General features: G+C 40.3%; 2 protein-coding genes across 4 annotated transcripts in view; one reads left to right on the top strand and one right to left on the bottom strand.

Moving 5' to 3' along the window:
- ddx1 (DEAD (Asp-Glu-Ala-Asp) box helicase 1) overlaps window positions 1-11557 on the bottom strand; it is a 56309-nt gene extending 44752 nt beyond the window's left edge. Inside the window, exons 1-7 of the mRNA XM_069886345.1 lie at window positions 11299-11557; window positions 7796-7847; window positions 4055-4118; window positions 3883-3912; window positions 3587-3686; window positions 3095-3142; window positions 1732-1815 (exon numbers count right to left, since the gene is read on the bottom strand). Of these exons, the coding sequence (XP_069742446.1) occupies window positions 1732-1815; window positions 3095-3142; window positions 3587-3686; window positions 3883-3912; window positions 4055-4118; window positions 7796-7847; window positions 11299-11314 (394 nt within the window). The 5' untranslated portion in view covers window positions 11315-11557. The remainder of the gene's footprint in view (window positions 1-1731; window positions 1816-3094; window positions 3143-3586; window positions 3687-3882; window positions 3913-4054; window positions 4119-7795; window positions 7848-11298) is intronic.
- Window positions 11558-11563: 6 nt separating this feature from the next.
- Window positions 11564-22014, top strand: part of nbas (NBAS subunit of NRZ tethering complex) — a 292652-nt gene continuing 282201 nt past the window's right edge. The window contains exons 1-5 of one of the 3 annotated variants that reach the window (XM_069886344.1): window positions 11564-11685; window positions 15288-15336; window positions 16274-16310; window positions 16655-16732; window positions 20919-20966. In XM_069886344.1, coding sequence (XP_069742445.1) covers window positions 11611-11685; window positions 15288-15336; window positions 16274-16310; window positions 16655-16732; window positions 20919-20966 — 287 coding nt within the window. In that variant the 5' untranslated portion in view covers window positions 11564-11610. The remainder of the gene's footprint in view (window positions 11686-15287; window positions 15337-16273; window positions 16311-16654; window positions 16733-20918; window positions 20967-22014) is intronic. The other 2 variants (XR_011340415.1, XM_069886343.1) reach the window with 2 other exon arrangements.

Raw genomic sequence — 22014 nt, 5'->3', positions numbered from 1 at the left:
AGTCCTCTATCTTCTTACTAATTTCTGCTTCCTTTTTTGCCCTCTTTTACTTTGGCTTTAACTTCCCTCATCAGCCACCATCATCTCATTTTTCTAATCACAAATTTCTTTCCTTTTTGTATGTACCTGTTCTGCCCTTTCCTCATTTTTCACAGAAAATTCAGCCATTGCTATCTGCTGTTTCCCACATTAGTGTGTTTTTCCAATTGACTTTGGCCAGTTCCTCTCATGGGTCTGTAACTTCCTTTACTCCACTGAAATACTGACACATTGGACTTTAGTCTCTCCTTTTCAAATTTCACCGTGAACTCAATCATATTGCAATCACTGCCTCCTAAAGGCTCCTTTTCCTTAAGCTCTCAAATCACCTCTGGTTCACTGCACAGTACTCAATCCAAAACAGCCAACTGCACTCATCAAGAAGCTGCTCTAAAAATCCATCCAGTAGGCATTCCACAAACTTTCTCTCCTGAGATCCCGATTGACCCGACTTTCCCAATCTACTTCCATTTTAAAATCCCTTATGATTATTGTAATGTTGACCTTCTGACAAGCCTTTTCTATTTCCAGTTGTATTTTGTAGTCCACATCCTGGCTGCTGTTTGGAGGCCTGTTTATAACTGCCATTAGGGTTCCTTTACTGAACCCATAAGGATTCTAGTCCTTCTTTCCAATATCACTTTTTTCCTATGATTTAATATTGTTGCTTACCAGCAGTCATATGCTCCCTCTGCCTACCTGTTTATCCTTCCGATACACCGTGTATGCTTGTATGTGCAGCTCCAAATGACATTCAGCCTTTAGCCATGACTAAGTAATGGCCATAACATCATATCCTCCAATCTGCAGCTACACTGAAAGATCATCCACCTTGGTTCTAATGCTGCATGCATTTAAGCGCAATACCTTCAGACCAGTTTTTGAATGCAACATGTCTCTCTCATTCTTCTCATTATTATTTTGACTCTTCAGCTGCCTATCATCCTTGCTGCATACCCTCTTTGATTTACTGATGTTTTCCCCTTAATCAGGTGTGACACCCTGGTTTCCTGCCAGATTAGTTTAAACCCTCCCAAACAGCTATATTAAACCTGCCTGCCAGGATATTGGTTCCCTTTGGGTTTAGGTGTATTCCATCCTTGTTGTATCGGCTGTACCTTTGCAAAAAGAGATCCCAAGAATCTGAAGCCCTGCCCCTTGGACCAGTTTCTCAGCCAGGCATTTATCTACTTTATTTTGCTATTTTTGCCATCACTACCACATAGAACAGGCAGTATTCCTGAGATTACCACCCCAGAGATCTTGCTATCAGCTTCCTTCCTAATTTCCTGTATTCTTTCTTCAGGACTTCTTCACTTATCCATGACATTGATACCGACACCTACCAAAACTTCTGGCTGTTCGCCCTCTCCCCTCAGAATTTTCTGGAGACATCTATTCCCTGGCTCCAGGGAAGCCACACACCATCCTGGTGTCTTTATTAGGCTCACAGAATCTCTTGCCTGTTCTCCTCACTATAAGTCAAGAATCATAAACATCTGGACTAAATGAATATGAAGCACACAATCACTCCCAATGTTCTTTGGTTTATACAACACTTAAAAAGTTACATTTCAAGACCTCATTCAACAATAGAAACAAATGCATCTTTAATATAACCATACTTAAAAAGCTATAATTCAGATCTTTATATCATGGAAATTGATTCAATTGTCTATTACATACACCTACCTTTTTTCACTCCTTTTGTGGATCTGCATCCATGCCATTCTTTTATTTCCCTACTTTGGCAGCACAGTCCATCGGCTCCAATAGCTGGGGAATAATCAAGACAAGAAATTTGTAGGGAGAAAAACTGGAGAATAATGGTTACATGTATCAATTGTAGGGAATTATTTTAAACAGAAATTAGCTGTCCTTTCAACTTGTTTCATCAATGAGGCTTTAATTCCAATTTTCATCATGGCCATTCAGGAATCATTTTTGCATCCATTCCACTTATCTACCTTTGCTCCAAATTTTTTGATCTTCTGACAATGACAAAAAACCCTTATTGACATCATACAAGAGCAATCAATTCATCATTCCTTGTACTTTGGGGAAAGCATGTTCCCAGTTTATTTTTCCTTGATTTTATTCATATTTGAGTTTTCAAACATTAGAAGTTCTGCCAAAATTATTGATTAATTGTTCAGAATATGCAAACAAAATGCTTTCTGCTCTAACCTTAGTCAGTGTGACACACATGAAAATGAGCCTTGCCAAATCAACAGTGACCTTCATTTCGTTGACAGTATTTTTTATTTTATTCTTTGCACATTCCTTCAACAATATTCTACCACTTGACTAAACCATGGGGACAACTTGTATACCAATCCATAGGACCTTGGGAAGAAACTAGAACATCAGGAGAAAATCTGGTCTCATGGAAAATGTACAACCTCCACACAGAAGCAATGTAGGTCCAGAATGAACATGGGTCATTGAGTATGAGGGAACATCTGTACTAGTTGTTTCATTTAAACATTCCATTGTTCCTGAGATGTACAAAATACCAACAATTTCATTTTCTGCTTTGTAAAATTAGATTTTTTACACTTCATTGTGGAATGGAACAAGAAAATTGGCATCAATTTTGATTTAGCATAAAACGTTAAAACTGGTCATTGCGATCAATCCATATATTTAAACAACCGTTGGAAATACATCAAGGGTGAGTTCAGAATGACTGAGCTTGAAAGAAGAAATCTGCAAAATGGGCAAGAAATACATTCACTTGGATAACAAAATGTACCATCTTCAAGATGGCAGGCAATGAGGGCAACAAAATAGGGGAAGTTAATTAGAAAGCTGCTTTTTAAAGTCAGCTAAGTTGTTAAGAGCTGCTCAGGCAAAATCTCTGCTGCCAAGTTTTCACTTTCTAGTGCCCAGGAGCACTCTGTTCCTTTCAGGAAATATGAAAGTATCAAGAGATAAATTGCAATCATTTTACATTACTTTAAACATTAATTTTAATGATCCTTTCGTGTTTTCAATTGCTATTATGATATCAAGATAGTAACAAGAGTCAAGTTTATAAAAAAGATCAACTTACCAAAGGCTGATCCTCTGTCATAAGGATTCATCTGCCACTTGCTGAATACTGGGGTAAAAGGACAATTAAAAAAAGTTCTGAAAATTTTAAGTAACTGAAGTTTCACAAAATGCAATATTTTAACATGAAGTTTCAAATCTCCATATAATTTCAATGTTTCCATTAATCAGTTCAAAGGAAGGGATCAAATTTCCTTTTTTTAAAAATAATCTTTTTACGTCACTTTTCTCACAAAGTTAAATTCCAATAGCTAAAGTTTTGCAAAAAGCAATGAAAAAGAGTATGTCACTGGAACATAATGGAGAGAAAACAATTTAATGCTGGAAAGGAATAAATCAATTTAGGAATGCCATTGTAGGTATAAATAAAATAAAATTGTAAATAAAATAGCAAAAATGGTGTTAATAATTCAGTGTCATGTAAAATATCAGAATATCATCAGTTATTTTTTTTTGAAGGAATTTATATCACAATTCACTTCCACATCATTACCTGCACCACCAGTCTTGACAGCAGATTTTCCACCTTTCTTGCCTTCTTCCTGGTCCTTGAGTGTTTCATATACAATTTGTATGACAGGTATGCTGAAAGCCTAAAAGCAGGGATGGTTTTATAATAAACTGTAACGATTATGCTTTTAGATTAATTCTGTACTTTTCTTAAATTTTCTTAAATTCTTTGAATTCAGATTTGTAAAAGTCTTGATAGTTTTCAACAATGGCCTCTCATTTATTTTCATTAGTTAATCAAAATATATTATTTCAATTGCAAAATAATTCTGTACTTACACCAGTCTTTCCACTGCCAGTTTCTGCTGCCTGCATTGATTAGAAATTAAAATGTCTGAATTGAATCATTAGTCTTTACTTCATCTAAATTGCATGGTTTCAATAATATTTAACCAAATTTGAAAATTCTCAATTTCTTAAAAAAATATTAATATAAACAAAGTTAACCTACCATTAGCACATCACCACCACCAAGAATCAAAGGGATAGACTCAGATTGGATATCTGTTGGCAGACTGATGAAAACAGGCATAAAAAAGGGTTAACACCCATGATCAAACATTTAAAAAAAATTAATTTTATTTTTGATAATATCAATATAATTGTGTTCTACCAGAAGAATTACGTTCAAGCATCTCAATAAATATTCATTATTTTTAAAAAAAAATGGCATATTGTAGGAAAGGGCTAATGTGAAGATTAATGCCAGTCTATGTAAAGCAGGCCTCCAAATTTTATAACATTTGTAAGTAATTTGAGCAAGAACGTGGGACAAGGGAGGATGTAATTAGTTTATCAATCAGAAATACTTCATGACAGGATGGTTGTGATTGAAATCAGTTTTTTAAAAATATAAAATCTAAGATGCAATTAGTCTCTAATTCTCCAATACAATTCATGAAAATAATTCATCCCATTAAATTCTGAACGACTGATAGGAACTTCTGCAAGGTTCATTTTTTTATCTGTGAATCAGAATTTATTCTCATGAACATGGCACCAAATCTGTTTGTTTTTTTGACAGCATTACAGTGCAAATATCACAATAGATTTACATTTAAAAATAAATAAATTAGTGCAAAAATAAGAGAAAGTGAGAGTGTCTATGGTTCATTGTCCATTCAGAAACGTGATGACAGAGGGGAAGAAGCTAGGTGTTCATCTTCAGACTCCTGTATCTCCTTCCTAATGGTAGAAGTGTGAAGAGGGCATGGCCTGGGTGGTGAGAGTTCTTGAGGAGAGAGGTCCTTTCTTAAGACACTGCCTCTTATAGATGTCCCTGATGGAGTAGAGACTGATGGTCTTGACGGCTCTGGCTAAATTCATAAATGTTTTTTCCTGTCCTGTGCATTGGCACCTCCATACCAGACAGATAAAATGCTCACCATGGTACACCTGTAGAAATTTGCAAGAGTCTTTGGTGACATATTAAATCTTCTCAACTCCTCATGAACTATAGCCAATGGTGAGCCTGCTTTGTGGCTGCATCAAAATGGAGGACTCAGGACAGATCTTCAGAGATGTTGCCACCCAGGAACTGGAAGTTCTTAACCGTTTCAACTGCTGACTCCATGACGAGCACTGGTTTGTGTTCTCCTGATTTCTCCTTCCTGAAGTCTACAATCACCTTCTTGGTTTTGCTAACATTGAGTGCAAGGTTATTGTTGTAGCACCACTCAACTAGTTGATCCATCTCCCTCCTACATGCTTCCTCATTGCCATGTGGGATTCTGTTGACAACTGTAGTATCATCAGCAAATTTGTAGATGACATTTGAATTGAGTACAGCAGTGGTCTAGGCACGCATCCTTGAAGTGTGCCTGTGTTGATAGTCAGTGAGGAGAAGTTGTTTCCGATTTGGACTGTGGTCTTCAGATGAGGAAGTCAAGAATCCAGATGTAGTTGGGGTTGCAGAGGCCCAGATTTTGGATTTCATGGTGTTGAAAGCTTAGTTGTAGTTAATGAAGTCTAACCTGATGTCCATTTTGTTGAATTCTAGGTGATCCAGAGCTGAGTGGAGAGCCAGTGATATTGCATTTGATGTGGAGCGATTGTGATGGTAGGCTGATTGCAGTGGGTCCAGATCTTTACTTCAGGTGCATGTCAATTCTGGCTATGAACAACCTCTCAAAGCATTTAATCACATGAGTGCCACATGGTGATAGTCAATAAGGCAGGTCACCTTGCTCTTCTTGGGCACCAAGATGATTGATGTAGGTGGGAACCTCCGACTGCAGCAAAGAGATTGAAAATATCTGTGAACACTTTGGCTAGCTGGTTGGCAGATTTTTAGTACACTGCCAGGTATGCCATTAGGGCCTGACTCTTCAGAAGGGTTCATCCTCTTGGAGGATATTCTGATGTTGGCCTCAGACAGATATCACAGGGTTGTCAGCTTTTGCAGATTCTCATAAGTATCCAGGAGTTTTCCTTCTCAAAGCAAACATAAAATGTGTTCAACTCATCAGGTAGTGAAGCATCACAGCCATTTATGGTGTTTGGCCTTGCTTTGTAGGATGTAATGGCCTGCCATAGCTGATGAGTATCTTACTTGCAACAATTTTTTTATTTTTTCATTTTCCACATTGTAACAGTATTCATTGCAGAATGAATAGTCATTGACTGGATATCCAAAACAAAATACTTTGACTAAATAAGTTGGTCAGAATTAATAATTTAAAAAAAAATTAGATATACAACTCTGAAACAGGTCAATTTGGCCCAACGAGTGCATGCCGCCCAATATACACCCCATTAACCTACACCCTGGTACATTTTTGAAGGGTGGGAGGAAACCGGAGCCATGCAGAAACGAGAACGTACAAATTCTTTACAGATAGCACGAGATTCAAACCCAGGTCCAATCTCTATCATTGGCACTGTAAAGGCGTTGCGCTAACCACTACATCAAAAGTGTTTATTATCTAAATTGGCTGAAGCCTTATTTTCACAATGATGGAGGCCATTCAGCCCAGTAAGTACATGATTCCAGGAGAAATCCTATTTGTCACATTCTCCTTCATGTATCCCTGTTTCATGGCCTTAAATATTTTTCCTTTTGCTTCTTTAGCCTATTAACCCAAGGCACAATTTTCAATAGCCTACCAGCATATTTTACAATTTGGGAGGAAACTGGAATACCCAGAAGAAACCCAAGTATGTGACCAAATGCACAGAGCTCAGCAAACTCTATAAAAACATCTGATTTCAAGATCAGATCTCCTCCCTGGTCCTGAAGCAACACTGTGATTAATCACCTCAAAAGAGAGTGTACTCTTCTCTATTTTTGAAGTATTGGTTACAGCTACATGCAAGTTTGAATATTTAAAAAACAATTCTACTAGGCAAGTTCAATGTGGATAAGTTGAAGGAGATGATCGTACACTTCAGGAGGACGAGGAATGACCACCCTCCACATCAACAACTTTGTAGTAGAGAGAGTGGAGAGCACCAGGTTTCTTGGATTTCACTTAACTAGTGACCTACCGTGGACACTCAACATCTCTTTACTTGTCAGGAAGGGGCAACAGCGACTGCAATTCCTGAGAAGACTAAAGTGGGCAAGGCTATCAGCCACCATTAGGTCAACCCTTTAGAGGAGCTCCTTTGAGAGCGTCCTGGCCGGCTGCATCAGAGTGTGGTACAGTTGCTGCAGAGAAATGGATTGGAGGTCAATCCACAGGACCATAAGAGTGGCAGAGAGGATCACTGGAGTCTCCCTCTCTCAAATGACATGATTTACTGGGATTGTTGTCTGAAGAGGGCTCACAAAATCATTGCGGACCCCTTCCACCCTATACATATCATCTTTCAGTTGCTCCCATTGGGGAAGAGATGCAGGAGTATTAGAGCCAGTACCACCAGGATGAAGAACAGCTTCTTCCCACAGGTAGTGAGAATACTGAAAGACCAAAGGAAGTGCTCACACTAACCATCCAAGATTCTAATTTGTCCAAAGCAATATTTATTTATTTTTATAGATATAATACTTGTCCTGCTTATGTATTATTTGTCTGCATGCATATGATGTCTGGTTGTCTGCATGTTTTTTCACCAAGGACCAAAGAACACTATTTTGTTGGGTTGTAATTGTTCAATCAGATGGCAATAAACTTGACGAAGTTCATTCAAAGCTTAGTCACATTTTAAATATTATGCATTATGTTTGAAAGAATTTTGAAATCAAACTTACAGCCAGTCCATCTGCTCCACAGCCTGGGCAATTTCCGGCATAACACCCATCTCTGAAAAAAGATAGTAAGACATTTTAAGTTATATTAAAAATAAATAAAATTATAATAGGCCAATTTTAGCTTCACATATTTATTCATGTTTAAGAATTGTTTGCAATATCTGGCCTAACTGCAAAGCTTTTGCAAGATATAAATGACATGACATTAAATGCTGGTTTAATTTCATTAACAGCTGGTTAGGTTAGATGCCTGATGAACTGCACAGGTGTGTCAGCAATTGAAGAAATTCAATTTTTACATTCTTGATTGACCAAAAATGTCAGTTACCAACCGAAAGCTCATAGAGGCGGTGCATATTTTGTATTGGTCTGCATAGGATTCAGACTGAGCTGGCCAATTTGATGATGGAATTGTCTTGACGTTATGAGACAGTGAGTGGTGGCAGATGATTGTTACTCAGATTCGAAGCCTGTGTTATCTGTGTGCTGCAGATATCAGTGCTGGGTCCACTTTTGTTTGATATCTCTATTAATGTCTTGAATGACAACATGGTTAATAAGTTAGCAGATGGCAAAATTGGTGGTCTACTGCAGCCATTCTCATCCTTTTTTCAGCCATAGCCCACATAGGACTCTGCTCAGAGTTTATGGGTCTCAGTTAACTTTTGGTTTCTTCCATACTTCTCTCTTACTGACTACACAAAAAAACATACAAAATATTCATGTTACGTGACTTAAATAAGGCTTTTATTTAAATGTGCTGTGGCCCCCAGAGGGGACGTACAGCTCCCATTGAGAATGGCTGGTCCAGTGGACAATGAGGAAGGTTATCGAAGACGACAACACGATCGAGACAAAATGGGAAAGTGAATGGCAGATGAAGTTTAATTCAGTCAAGTAGGAAGTGATGTCATTTGATGTATTGAACCATGGCAAGGTGAATGATAGGGCTATGGGGAATCTAGTACAACAAAGAGACGGGAGTAAAGGTACATACTTCCATGAAGAGAACGATACGGATTGACAAGGTGATGAAGAAGGGGTTTCAGCACATTGAATAGAAAAATCATGTACAAAACCCTGGTGATATGACCCTTGAATTCCTGTGCAAAGTTTTGGTCTCTCAGCCATAGAAAGATACTGTTGGTTTGGAATGGGTGCAGTAAAAGATGTTGCTGGGATTGGTAGGCTTGATTTAAAAGGAGAGCTTGGGATTTTTCTCCTTGGAGCAAGGGAGGCGATGAGGGGACCTTATATAGGTTTATAAAATCACAAGAGGAACAGATAAGGTAAAGAGCCATATCCTTTTTCCCCACGATAGGAGAACCTACCTATAGGGCATAGATATAAAATGAGATGGGAAAAATTTAAAAAGGGCCCAAGGGCTTGACACAGAGGGTGGTGGGTATATTGAAAAAAAAAACTGCCAAAGTAAATGCTGGAAGCTAGTTTTATTTGTAATGTTCAAAAGTTATTTAAACAGGAACATGGATTGGAATGGTTTAGAGGGCTGAGCACAGGCAAATAGGACTATCGCAGTCAGCATGGGCAAACTGGGTGGCAGGATCTACTTCTGCGCTGTAGAACTCTGACTCTGTAAGAATGCAGCAAATCGTGTTTGCTTTAACAAAAATAAACACAATGAAGTGAATACTAATGACTGATGGTGCTTTAATGACATTGCTAGCAGCCTTTGAGAAATCTGACAGAATTTCAGGTCCAAACCAAGGAGCTGAAGGCACCAACATCCAAGGTGAAACAGGGGTAATTAGGAAAGCGAGAAAATGATTTTTGGAAACAGAAGAATGAGGAGCACGAGTAGGCCATTTGGTCTGTTGAACCTGCAACACCATGGCTGATCTAAGTGTAGACTCAGCTCCATCTACCTGTCTTTTCCCTGAGATTTAAGGATTTTAAGAATAGAGTTAGCGACAGAGAGGGAGGAATAATACCTACAGAAATATTTTAAAAACAAAGAATTTTGAAGTCAAAACATAACCACACCAGAAACAATTCAGGGGAGAGTATAAAAGTTGACGGGCTGGGACGGGAGGAAGCTTGGATTGAGGGCAAACTGGGAGCTTGCCATCTAGAAACATTATATAAGTTTACCTATCTCGGCTGCACCATTTCATCAGATGCAAGGATCGACAATGAGATAGACAACAGACTCGCCAAGGCAAATAGCGCCTTTGGAAGACTACACAAAAGAGTCTGGAAAAACAACCAACTGAAAAACCTCACAAAGATAAGCGTATACAGAGCCGTTGTCATACCCACACTCCTGTTCGGCTCCGAATCATGGGTCCTCTACCGGCACCACCTACGGCTCCTAGAACGCTTCCACCAGCGTTGTCTCCGCTCCATCCTCAACATCCATTGGAGCGCTTACATCCCTAACGTCGAAGTACTCGAGATGGCAGAGGTCGACAGCATCGAGTCCACGCTGCTGAAGATCCAGCTGCGCTGGATGGGTCACGTCTCCAGAATGGAGGACCATCGCCTTCCCAAGATCGTGTTATATGGCGAGCTCTCCACTGGCCACCGTGACAGAGGTGCACCAAAGAAAAGGTACAAGGACTGCCTAAAGAAATCTCTTGGTGCCTGCCACATTGACCACCGCCAGTGGGCTGATAACGCCTCAAACCGTGCATCTTGGCGCCTCACAGTTTGGCGGGCAGCAACCTCCTTTGAAGAAGACCGCAGAGCCCACCTCACTGACAAAAGGCAAAGGAGGAAAAACCCAACACCCAACCCCAACCAACCAATTTTCCCCTGCAACCGCTACAATCGTGTCTGCCTGTCCCGCATCGGACTTGTCAGCCACAAACGAGCCTGCAGCTGACGTGGACTTTTTACCCCCTCCATAAATCTTCGTCCGCGAAGCCAAGCCAAAGAAAATAAGCAAATGAGGATTTAACAACAACTTTAATGGCAGATCAGTGCAGATGGTGTTACTGAAAATCAAGTTACTTTAAGACTCCAAATTTCAGATCGGGTCCATTAGGAACCACAAAGTCCGACATAAAACAGCCTTCATCGCAACGCACTTTATTAAAAAAAAACTACTTTTCACATGGACTACAGAGCTTCGGGATCACTGATCAATCTGCAAACTGGAGCTGTTGGTAAGGATGGGCGATTATCCCCAATTCTCTCACATCACCAAACTAACCACGGGGGTTTAACCCAGTGCGGATTCTCATTCAGGCCTCCCTCCACTGCCCTTCCCAATTAAGAGAGGACAGAACTCCGGCGAGTCGGAGAGGAGAAATAAAGCAAGTAATTGAGCCGACGGACCCAACAACGCAGTGCTGAGCTCAGATTTCTCGGGGTGGTGCGCCAGGCCAGCACCAAGCGGCAGGGAGAGCCCCGGCGAGGAAGAGGTGGAAAGGAACCCGGGGCCTTGCAAAAGGGCCGAGGTGGAGGGGAGTGATAGGCGGGCGGGGGAAGCTGGGGGAGGGAGGAGGAAGCTCGGGGCCCGCGCCGACGCGGCATCTCACCTGCAAACGCCGCCATCCTCGCCGCTCGCTCCGCCCTCAGCGTCTGCTCGGCCCCTCAGTGAGTCCGCAGTTTAAACGTCACTCTTGAAGAAAGGAGCCGGTGACCTTGTCTGCAATGACTAGGATGAGTTATGAAGATGGGGGAAATTAAATTCACCCAGGAATGCGGTTCAGTTCACAAAACCGATCCAATGGTGCGTGATCCGTACGTTCGATGAATGCGCGGTGCAACAGCAATAGGAGCCCCCCCAGCACCACTTCCGGTATGAGGACGGGAGCCCCCCCCCCACCGCGGCACTTCCGGTGCTGACGATGGCAGCCGAGGAAGAGAATATTCTCTACGATCTCCTGGTGCACTGTGAATGGTGGCAAGAGAGCGAAGCACCGGTGAGGGTCCCGGAGAGGAGGAGGAGGAGGGGAGGGGAGAAAGTGGCGGCGTGGTATGAGAGGAGTGCGTGTGTCGTGGGGAGAGGAGGCAGGTGGTCGGGGAGTCTGGGTGAGTGGATGGATGGGGCTGGAAGAGGTTGTTGGTGAGCGGAGGAGGGACTCTGTGGTTTCACGGTCATGCAGGATGGTCACCTGTTCTTACTGGTGGAGGAGACAGAAGGATGATGGCTGGACGTCGTGTGGATGGACCCAGGGAGGACACGATGACAATGGGGAAGATGGAATGGTGGGGGGAGAGGACCGGCAGATGGACCCAAATTGAGGGGGGAAGGAACATGGAATCTCTGACGGTGGTGGGGCGGGGGGAATAGGGAGAAACAGGCCCTGTGCAGAGGGGTCGTGGTTCCCAATGTAGAAGGTGGGCCAACTGGTGCACCTGGGGAAGGGAGTGAGGGCCAGTAGGGAGGTGTGGTGGCGTGTAGGAATTGGATCATTTTGGGAATGTAGAGGGTGGAAAGGAGTCTGAGGATAATTGGTTTGTAGGAGCCATTACTAAGAATCAGAATTGATTGTCACAAAATTTGTTTTGTGGCAGCGTCACAGTGCAAACATTTCTATAAACCATATTTCAAAATAAATTTAAGAAAAAAAGTGAAGCAGTGTCTATTGTTCATTCAGAAATCTGATGGCAGAGGAGAAGTGGACCTTGTGCCGTTGAGGGCTTGACTTTGGGCTCCTCTACCTATGGTAGCAGAGTAAAGAGGGTATAGCCTGGGTGATGTCGGTCCTTGAGGATAGAGGCTGCTTTCTCAAGACACCACCTCTTGTAGATGTCCTCAGTGGAGTGAAGACTGATGAGTTAACAACCCTCTGGAGTTTTTGTCCTGTGTGCAGATAGAAATTTAAGATTAGTGCAGTGGCAAACACAGTAACAAAGTGAGGTTTGCAAACAGAATTATTCAATTAGAATATAGTGAGTGACACCCATGTGCCCAAGGGAAACAGCAATATCTGTTGATTTTGTACAAGATTGTAAAATCTAGTCTGTAAAAGCTCAGAAATGCTGGAAGAACTCTGCAGGTCATGCAGAGTCCATAGGAGGTTATAACCAACATTTCAGGCTTCAGCCCTTCTTCAAGATAGCATAGCTTTCCTTCTATGGATGCTCCGAGACCTGATGAGTTCCTCTAGCATTTGTGTTTTCCTGCAATCACAACATCCTCAGACTTTTATATTTCACTAAAATCTAATCTTTCTTACTTTAGGGTGTTTGGAGTCAGATTTAAAAATCTGGGATTAAATCAGAAAGTCTTCAGAAGCTGTGATTGTAGTTTACACAAAAATGCTGAAGAAACTAAGCAAGCCATGAAGCATTATTTATGTAGCAAAGATAAAAGATACATAACTAACAATTTGGTCCTCTGCACTTCATCAGGGTATGAACAATATGGGTGAGAGAGCACAAGAGAAAAAGGCTGAGAAGTGATTGGGGGAGATGACAGCTCTCTGAATGTGGGGGAAAGTTGACAGAGGGATGGGGAAGAGTGGGAGACAGGGAAGTGACCTAACCAAAACTGTAGAAGAAGATGTTAATGCCATCCAGTAGGAGTGTGCCCAGATGGAATATTAGGTGCTGCTCCTCCAATTTGCAGGTGAACATGGTATGAGGCCACCAAAAGGCATGTCAGTGCGGGAGAGGGGCACAGAATTGAAATGGTTAGCCATAGGGAGATTCCTGCTATTGCTGCAACCAAAGCAAAGGTGCTCATCAAAACAATCTCCCAATCCATGTCAGGTCTGTCTGATGGAGAGAAGGGTCTATTGTGGTACATTACGTCAATGGAATAAATTGATTTTTTTTCCCCATCATCTACTAGAAGATGTCCTTTCAGGACAATAAATAGATTTTAAATGTTTTGTTTTGTAAAATACAAATTCCTAAATTGGAGAGTGACTTTTAAACTGAATATTTTGATAACTTAACATTGGTTAGTCTTAAAGTTATGGTATTGGGTTTGTGAGGGAAAAGAACAAGGAAATGCTAGTTTATAAAGACTTTCCTATTTTAAGGTGAAATCAACACTTTTTTTTGTCTTTAAGTCTGCAAGATCTCATCAAATCTATTCCTTAAGTCTGTTTCATTAAGAACCTATATATAAGCTATTGGTCTTTTAATATTTTCAAAGGCCTTAGTGTAAAATGGTACACAATGGGGTTTCAATTAAGTTTATCATTAGGTGCTGATGAAATAAGTCTTAGCAGCTGCATACTTTTCTGGTTAAACCACACTTGCAGTATTGTGTGCATTTCCAGTTGCCTCATTACACAAAGGATGCAGAGGCTTGAGAGAGGGTACAGAAAATATTTAGCAGGATGGTTCCTGGAATGGAGAACATGCCTTATGAAGTAAGGTTTAAAGACCAGCACTTTTCTAATTGGAGAAATGAAGGATGAGATGTGACTTAATGGAGGGATATCAGATTGTGAGGAATATTGGGTGGATAGCCAGCACCTTCCATTTGTATATTCATTTACTTCACCAGTAACTAAAGTCTATTAGTTTTCCTATATACTTGGCTGCATTTGCAAATTAGCCCTTTACAAGGCATGCATCAAGATGTGCAGATTATCTTGCATCTCAGAGTACGCCAACGTTTCACCATTTAGATGATATCTTTTTGTTTTCCAAGCTAAATTAGATATTGCATTTTTCCACATCATCTTTCTCTTAACCTTTCACTCACTGAACTCATCTATTATTCCTTTGTAGCCCCCTGAAATCCTCTTCATGACTTCTTTTTGCAACACCTCTTGTATCATTAGTAAATTTAGCAGCTACACATTCAATGCCTTCATCCAAGTTGTAAGTTATAAAAAGGCCCCAGCACCAATTCCTCTGGCACACCACTCACGACATCTTGCCAACCAGGTAAATGTCTTTTGTGTCTGCTCTGTTTCCTTTTAGTCATCCAATCTTATATCAATGTCGATATGTTACTACCTACACTGAGGTTTTATTTTCTCTCCAAATTATCAAAAGCCTTAACTGGCTGAAACTTTTGGGATCATATAGGAGGGTGACATTGAAGTGGAATATTTTGCTCTTATTGTACAGCAGGACAATGTTGAATGGCCATGGTCTAACTGTTTTCCCTTAAATGAAAATCAGATTCTCACTTTAAAACAATTGTTCTTTTTTATACAAAGAAACCCACATACAAATGCTGGAGAAACTCAGCAGGTCAAACAGTGCTTTTATGTAGCAAAGATGAAGATACATCACCAATGTTTAGGGCTTGAGCCCTTCATCAAGCTGTGGGGGAACATGAGAGATATCTGAACAAAAGGGTGAAGGTTTTGCCTTTTACCCCATTTTTTTTATACACATCTCCATAATCTAAAAGGAGGTACTCCCATTTCAGCACTCCTTTATCCTCCATTTTAACACTCGATACTTAAAATTCTTTATTTTCCAATATTAGAAATTTTTTCAATAGTTTAAATACAGCAACCACCAAATTGTTTAATTTTTAAGCAAGTGCATTTGAAAACATCTTGTTGCTGTAATCTGGAATTTATTGCCATGTTTTATTTTGGTGTAGCCCAGAGGTGGCCGTGAACATGGATCCATTATTGCAAGGGCTATTTCTGGTAAGTTTTGTGTTAAATCTGAAAGATGTGGATGGCAAACTGAAAGGAATTTCCAACGTATTTTGAGGTATGATGAGTTTTAAAAGATGAAATGAGTAAATACTTATAACAATTATTATGTTGAAAACATTAATGTTTCTACAAAAAAATCAAATCTCTAAAACTGAGAATTTTACTCATTTTCATTTGTGACATTGGAGAGGATATGTGGCATTTCTGTCCTCTCAATGTTAAATTTATTTCTACTTCTGACTTACTTTCTTTGCTACTAATGGGGATTTGTTGGATTATCTTACAGAAAGTTGTTTTTAAATTGTGAATCAATTAGTTGTGTTCTTGCATCTGAATTGGAAGATTGTTGATTAAATGCTCTTTCTACAACTTAAGTCTCATTCTTGGCTGTGGCTCTGGTGCATCGCTGAAGGAGTGGTACCACTGCTTTTAGTGCTGCTTTACACCATGGATCCCAGGCCATTATTTTGCTGAAGATATAATTCACTCATTTCCAAAGTGCTCGATGTGGGAGGTTGTTTCGCACAAATTAGCATCTGCTGTTTATGTATCATGACTTCTGACTCTACATTTTGCAAATATTTTGTTTTTAGTTTTTGCCTTTTACAGATGTTTAATAATATTTTTGTTACTCTACTTTAGAATTGTACTTTAAATGGAAATAGGGGATTTATATTCTGAAATGTAAGGTAATTGCTTGTAAAAATATATTTGACATGTTTGGAGATGTACAATTTAGGTGTTTTTTCAGATGAGAATATATAGTACACTGTATTGTCATTAATAATGGCTCTTGGGTAAATAACTTGGTGCATTATGTTTACATTTACAAAAATGATACAACATTCTCATCTTTGAATCTTAAATATTTAACTTTATGAATGAATTCTGTCAGCATTATTGAAACATTTTTCTTCCTGCTTAGCTCCCATCAAATTTCTACTTCAGTATGTTGGATACAGGTAATTAGAGCTGTTATTTTCCTTGCATTTTGTTCATTATTAGAGGATTGAATGGATTAGAGTTTGAGCTATTTTTCTTGAAATTATAATTAATCAACTAAAGTTATTTACATAACATGATAACCAGAATTTTGTCTGTTGAATCTGTTGCTATATATTATATATCTTTTAGATGCATCTATCTATTTTGCATTCCATTTCTAAACTTTTTAAGCCTTAATATCAAATGTCAGTCATATAATTAGAGTACCTTAGCATAATATACCTAGTGTTCACTGTGACTAATTTCTTGCATTTAAGACATTTTCTTTAATTGTAACTGTTTTGAATTCTATTCCCTGCAGCTCTTCCACATCTTTACTCTCTCCTAGCTTTTTCCAACTGGTCACTAAACAGATCAACTGGCAGCTTGTTGTAACTAGGTAATTAATCAATTGATATAATGTATTTTATCCTTTGATAAATAATATTACAGTACAGTAAAACCCCCATTGACCAGCACTTATGGAGATTGATAAATGCCGGATAAGTGAACTTGCTGGTTGCTTGATATTGAGTGTTATGTAGATTGGCGAACTGACTGTGAAGGGGCGCCAATTATAAACATTTATATTTTTTATTTTCTGTGATATTTTTTGCCGGTCGCTTGCGGCTGCCTGTTGCTTGACTTCTGGATAACGTGGATTTTATTGTGTAATATTCTTGGTTTAAATTATAGTAATCTTTTGAAACCCTCAACTAATATCTTGATTCTTACAATTGTTATTTTTAATAATGACCCCTTTTTCAGTTCAGTAAGTGAGAAATAGGCTGCTAAATATTAAATTGATAACATAGTAGACCATAATGGATAAAGATGTGTTCCTATTGTCCTTGTGCAGTAAGCACTTGAAATTGTTTATTTCTAAAACACATAACTACTGTTCCAAAGCTAACAGTGGCACAATGCGTCTTTCATTGAAATTTTCTTTTTTTTTGTTTAACTATGCATGTGGTCTTGTCTATAATTGCTGCAATATATAAACTAGACTGACTCTTTTATTGTGAATCATAGTCAAAAGGATACATTGATCATAAATGGGTTTTTAATAAACTATTAGCAAATAGTAAGGAACCATGTTTATGCAGATTGTTCTCAAGCAAATATTTGCAGCGATTTTATATATATATATATATAAAAAGCACACACACACACATACACACACGCACACACACACACACACACACACACACACACACACACACGTGTGAGATATATAAACATACACACCGATTATCCAAAGTGGTCAGGACTGGACCTATGCCAGATACACGATTTTTTTTGGAGAACTGGTCATTTTTAAAAAATCACTCATTGTTTGTTGTTGCTTAAACATTGATACAAGGGAAGCCTTTTTAAGCATTAAATTAACATTTAATTCTTACCAAAAGATTGCTGGGTGCAACGCTGCTGCCCGCCACTGGTCCCCGACACGAACCCACCACTGCCTTGATCCCCAGTGAGGCTTCCCAGGCTGGTGGAACACTCACTAGCGAGTTGGCGGGCTCCTGCCTCCCCGTCAGCAGAGCTCCTGACACCAGAATACTAACTCCGAATTCTCCTCTAAGCCTACCGCACACGCACACTGGGGAGTCCTGTGTACATGTGCAATAATTGGCTGAGAGGATGGTTCAGAGTTGGGAGCTTCAGTATGCAGAGGAGGGAGGGATGGAAGGGGAGAGGAGGGAACACCACTGAGCCCGAGGTCCTGCTCCTGCCTGGGAGCCCGAGGTCTCATTCTTGCCCGAGGTTCCACTCTCTTTGATGACTCAGAGACAAGGGATTCTTCTGACTGCTTGTGGCTGGGAGACAGTGGCACACAGTTTGAGAGGGAGAGTTGGAGAGAAAAATCAATAGTGGTAGGTAAAGAAGAAATGGAAAGTGAGAGGGGAGGGAGTTACTTGAAACAAGGACAATTGTTTTAATTTCTTGGCAGGTGGTTTTTTTTTTCAACCTGAGAGGTGTGTGTCTGTATGGATATACATATATATATTTTGCTGATGAGTGTGTGCTCTTGGTGCAGAAAGATGGTGATCTACAGTTAATACTAAACAAATTTTCAGAAGCTGCTATGCTCTTTGACCTATCCATCAACCTGAACAAGACTGAGGTACTCCATCAATCCATGCCATAGAACCAAAAATCACTGTTGACAACTCACAGCTGACAAATGTAAACAGCTTCAAATACTTGGGGAGCATCATCTTGAGTGATAGGTCTTTGGATAAAGAAATTGACTCCAGGATAAGCAAAGCCAGCCAGGCTCTGGGGAGGTTGCGTACCAGAGTGCTCAATCAACACAGCATCTGCATCACCACGAAGGTGAAAGTCTACAGAGCTATGGTCATCCCTTCTATATGGATGTGAGAACTGTGACTCCAACCTGGAGGTCTTGGGTTAAGTGAAGTCCACCTGCATTGAGTCTTTGATAATCAGAGCGCAGCTGTGGTGGGTGGGGCACATTATCAGAATGGATGACCACCATATGCCTCGTCAGCTGCTCTATAGTGATCTGAAGACTGGAAGGAAAACTCAAGGTCATCCACGATAAAGATGCCGTGAAGGAAACCCTATGATACTGTGACATCCGGCCAAGAGAAATAGAAGCTTCAGCTGCTGACAAATCCTATTGGCGAGCCCTGGGCGATGAAACCAGCACCAGTTTTGAAGGCAGGCACTGGCAAAAACTGATGGAAAACCGTGAATGGCGTCACAAAGCAGTAGCCACTTCCAGATTAACTGCACAACAATGTCTTTGAACTGAAGGACTACCAATAATAAAATTACAAATATATACACACACACGCACACACACATACATAGCGTATATGTGTATATAAATACATATATTTTTATACACACACATATATGGAGTATATATATATCTTTGGCTTGGCTTCGCGGTCGAAGAATTATGGAGGGGTAATGTCCACGTCAGCTGCAGGCTCGTTTGTGGCTGACAAGTCCGATGCGGGACAGGCAGACACGGTTGCAGCGGTTGCAAAGGAAAATTGGTTGGTTGGGGTTGGGTGTTGGTTTTTTCCTCCTTTGTCTTTTGACAGTGAGGTGGGCTCTGCGGTCTTCTTCAAAGGAGGTTGCTGCCCGCCGAACTGTGAGGCGCCAAGATGCACAGTTTGAGGTGATATCAGTCCACTGGCGATGGTCAATGTGGCAGGCACCAAGAGCTTTCTTTAGGCAGTCCTTGTACCTCTTCTTTGGTGCACCTCTGTCTCGGTGGCCAGTGGAGAGCTCGCCATATAACACGATCTTGGGAAGGCAATGGTCCTCCATTCTGGGGACGTGACCTACCCAGCGCAGTTGGATCTTCAGCAGCGTAGATTCGATGCTGTCGGCCTCTGCCATCTCGAGTACTTCGATGTTGGAGATGAAGTCGCTCCAATGAATGTTGAGGATGTAGCGGAGACAACGCTGGTGGAAGTGTTCTAGGAGCCGTAGGTGATGCCGGTAAAGGACCCATGATTCCGAGCCAAACAGGAGTGTGGGTATCACAACGGCTCTGTATACGCTAATCTTTGTGAGGTTTTTCAGTTGGTTGTTTTTCCAGACTCTCTTGTGTAGTCTTCCAAAGGCGCTATTTGCCTTGGCGAGTCTGTTGTCTATCTCGTTGTCGATCCTTGCATCTGATGAAATGGTGCAGCCGAGATAGGTAAACTGGTTGACTGTTTTGAGTTTTGTGTGCCTGATGGAGATGTGGGGGGGCTGGTAGTCATGGTGGGGAGCTGGCTGATGGAGGACCTCAGTTTTCTTCAGGCTGACTTCCAGGCCAAACATTTTGGCAGTTTCCGCAAAGCAGGACGTCAAGCGCTGAAGAGCTGGCTCTGAATGGGCAACTAAAGCGGCAAAGAGTAGTTCACGGACAAGTTTCTCTTGTGTCTTGGTGTGAGCTTGCAGGCGCCTCAGATTGAAGAGACTGCCATCCGTGCGGTACCGGATGTAAACAGCGTCTTCATTGTTGAGGTCTTTCATGGCTTGTTTCAGCATCATATGTGTGTGTGTATAAAGAAATATATATATATTTATATACACACACACACTATGTTGCTTTATTTTATTTTGGCCAACAGTACCTGCTTTATTTGATTAGGTATTTTGTATGGCGGCACTGTTAGCATAGGAGTTAGTGCGATCCATTTATATGCCAGCGATCCAGGTTTGAATCCATCACTGTAAGGAGTTTACAATTTTTCCCCCTGTCTAAGTGTGTTTCCTCCGGGTGCTCCAATTTCCTCCCACCTTCTGAAAACATATGGGACATGTAGATTAATTGGTGCATTTGGGTGGTTTGGGCTCATGGGCTGGAAGGGCCTGTTACCATGCTGTATCTCTTTACAAATGTGGCCTGAAAACACAACTTTGGTTCGGGTATATGAGATTAATATTTGTTCAAATTCTGCTTTAGACTTGTTTTTTATATAATTTAAAATTTCGATTAATACATCTGGGGGTGAAATCAGAGTATTGATAAAAACAATATGAAGTCAACATTACTATTTTTCATTTTCTTTGTCTGAAAGTTTGACACTAATGTGTTATCTGTTTCTGAATAGTAATGGGAAGCTGCTTGCTATAGTTCAAGACCATTGCATTGAGATCAGGTACTGTATCAGACTCGAAGGATTTTTTTCTTGTATTCTTATTTCATTTCTTTATTGTGTTGCTGCAGGTGAAGTTTTTTTTTCTTTCCCATCAATGTGTAACCAGCACAGCAACTAGTTATCTGGACTGTGTCAGTGTTAATGGTCCACACAAGCCTTCTCCATCTCCACTGCAATTTTTCTTTTTTTCTCTGCGTTTCAGTTTCAAAAGGCATTTGTAGTTCAGGATTGACAAATGAGGTAGACCACTATAGGTGATCAACTTTCAAAACATTTTCATTTTTTATGGAAAATGGTTATTTCACTTGAAAGCAAAACACAACCAGTTAATCATAGAAACTCTTTATTCAATAGCTAGGACCACATTTAGTGCCTTTCCCTGACTGCTCCAGAACTGACCAGTTTGCTGATTATTTCCAAGGACAAATCATTCCTGTGAGACAGGAAGGACACAATGTTTCCTTCTCTGAAAGACAGTAATTAAATTTGAAGGATTTTGTGAAAACCTAGAGCTGGATTACATTTACTGACTTTAGCTTTTTGTTATTAAAATATAGTACAACTCAAAATCTAGAATGTTTGCGATTGTTGTCAGATTTTCAAATTTTCTTGATTAATGTTATTCCAATTATACCCCAACGCACACATTATTGGCTTTTTTTTTCAATTTTTATGTATGAGCTCCAGTTAATTGAAAGAGTTGGAAGGGAACATGGGAACGGGGTGGGGGGGGGGGGGGGTCTGGTGAGTTGTTGTGGAGTATGGGGGTGATCACCTTGTGAACTAAATGCAGATCTCTCAAGATTTATGAACAGTCAATTAGCAGATAATTAGACTGTTAGTGCATTTGAATTTGTTTTTCTCAAAAACTTTGGGGTATGCTTTGAGGTTCTCCAGTCAATGGTCCACAAAATTAACCATTCTGCTACCATACATTAATTGAATGATAGATGGGTAGGTATGTTGTTGAAACACCCTGTTATAATTCAATTTTGTATCTGTTCATTAATGATGTTTTTGCTTCTGGGCATAGTCTAAGATACCTTAC

Source organism: Narcine bancroftii, chromosome 6, assembly GCF_036971445.1.
Source record: "Narcine bancroftii isolate sNarBan1 chromosome 6, sNarBan1.hap1, whole genome shotgun sequence".
NCBI lineage: Eukaryota > Metazoa > Chordata > Chondrichthyes > Torpediniformes > Narcinidae > Narcine > Narcine bancroftii.
Note: the sequence above shows the minus strand (reverse complement) of the source record. Positions and strands in the feature narration are given on the sequence as shown.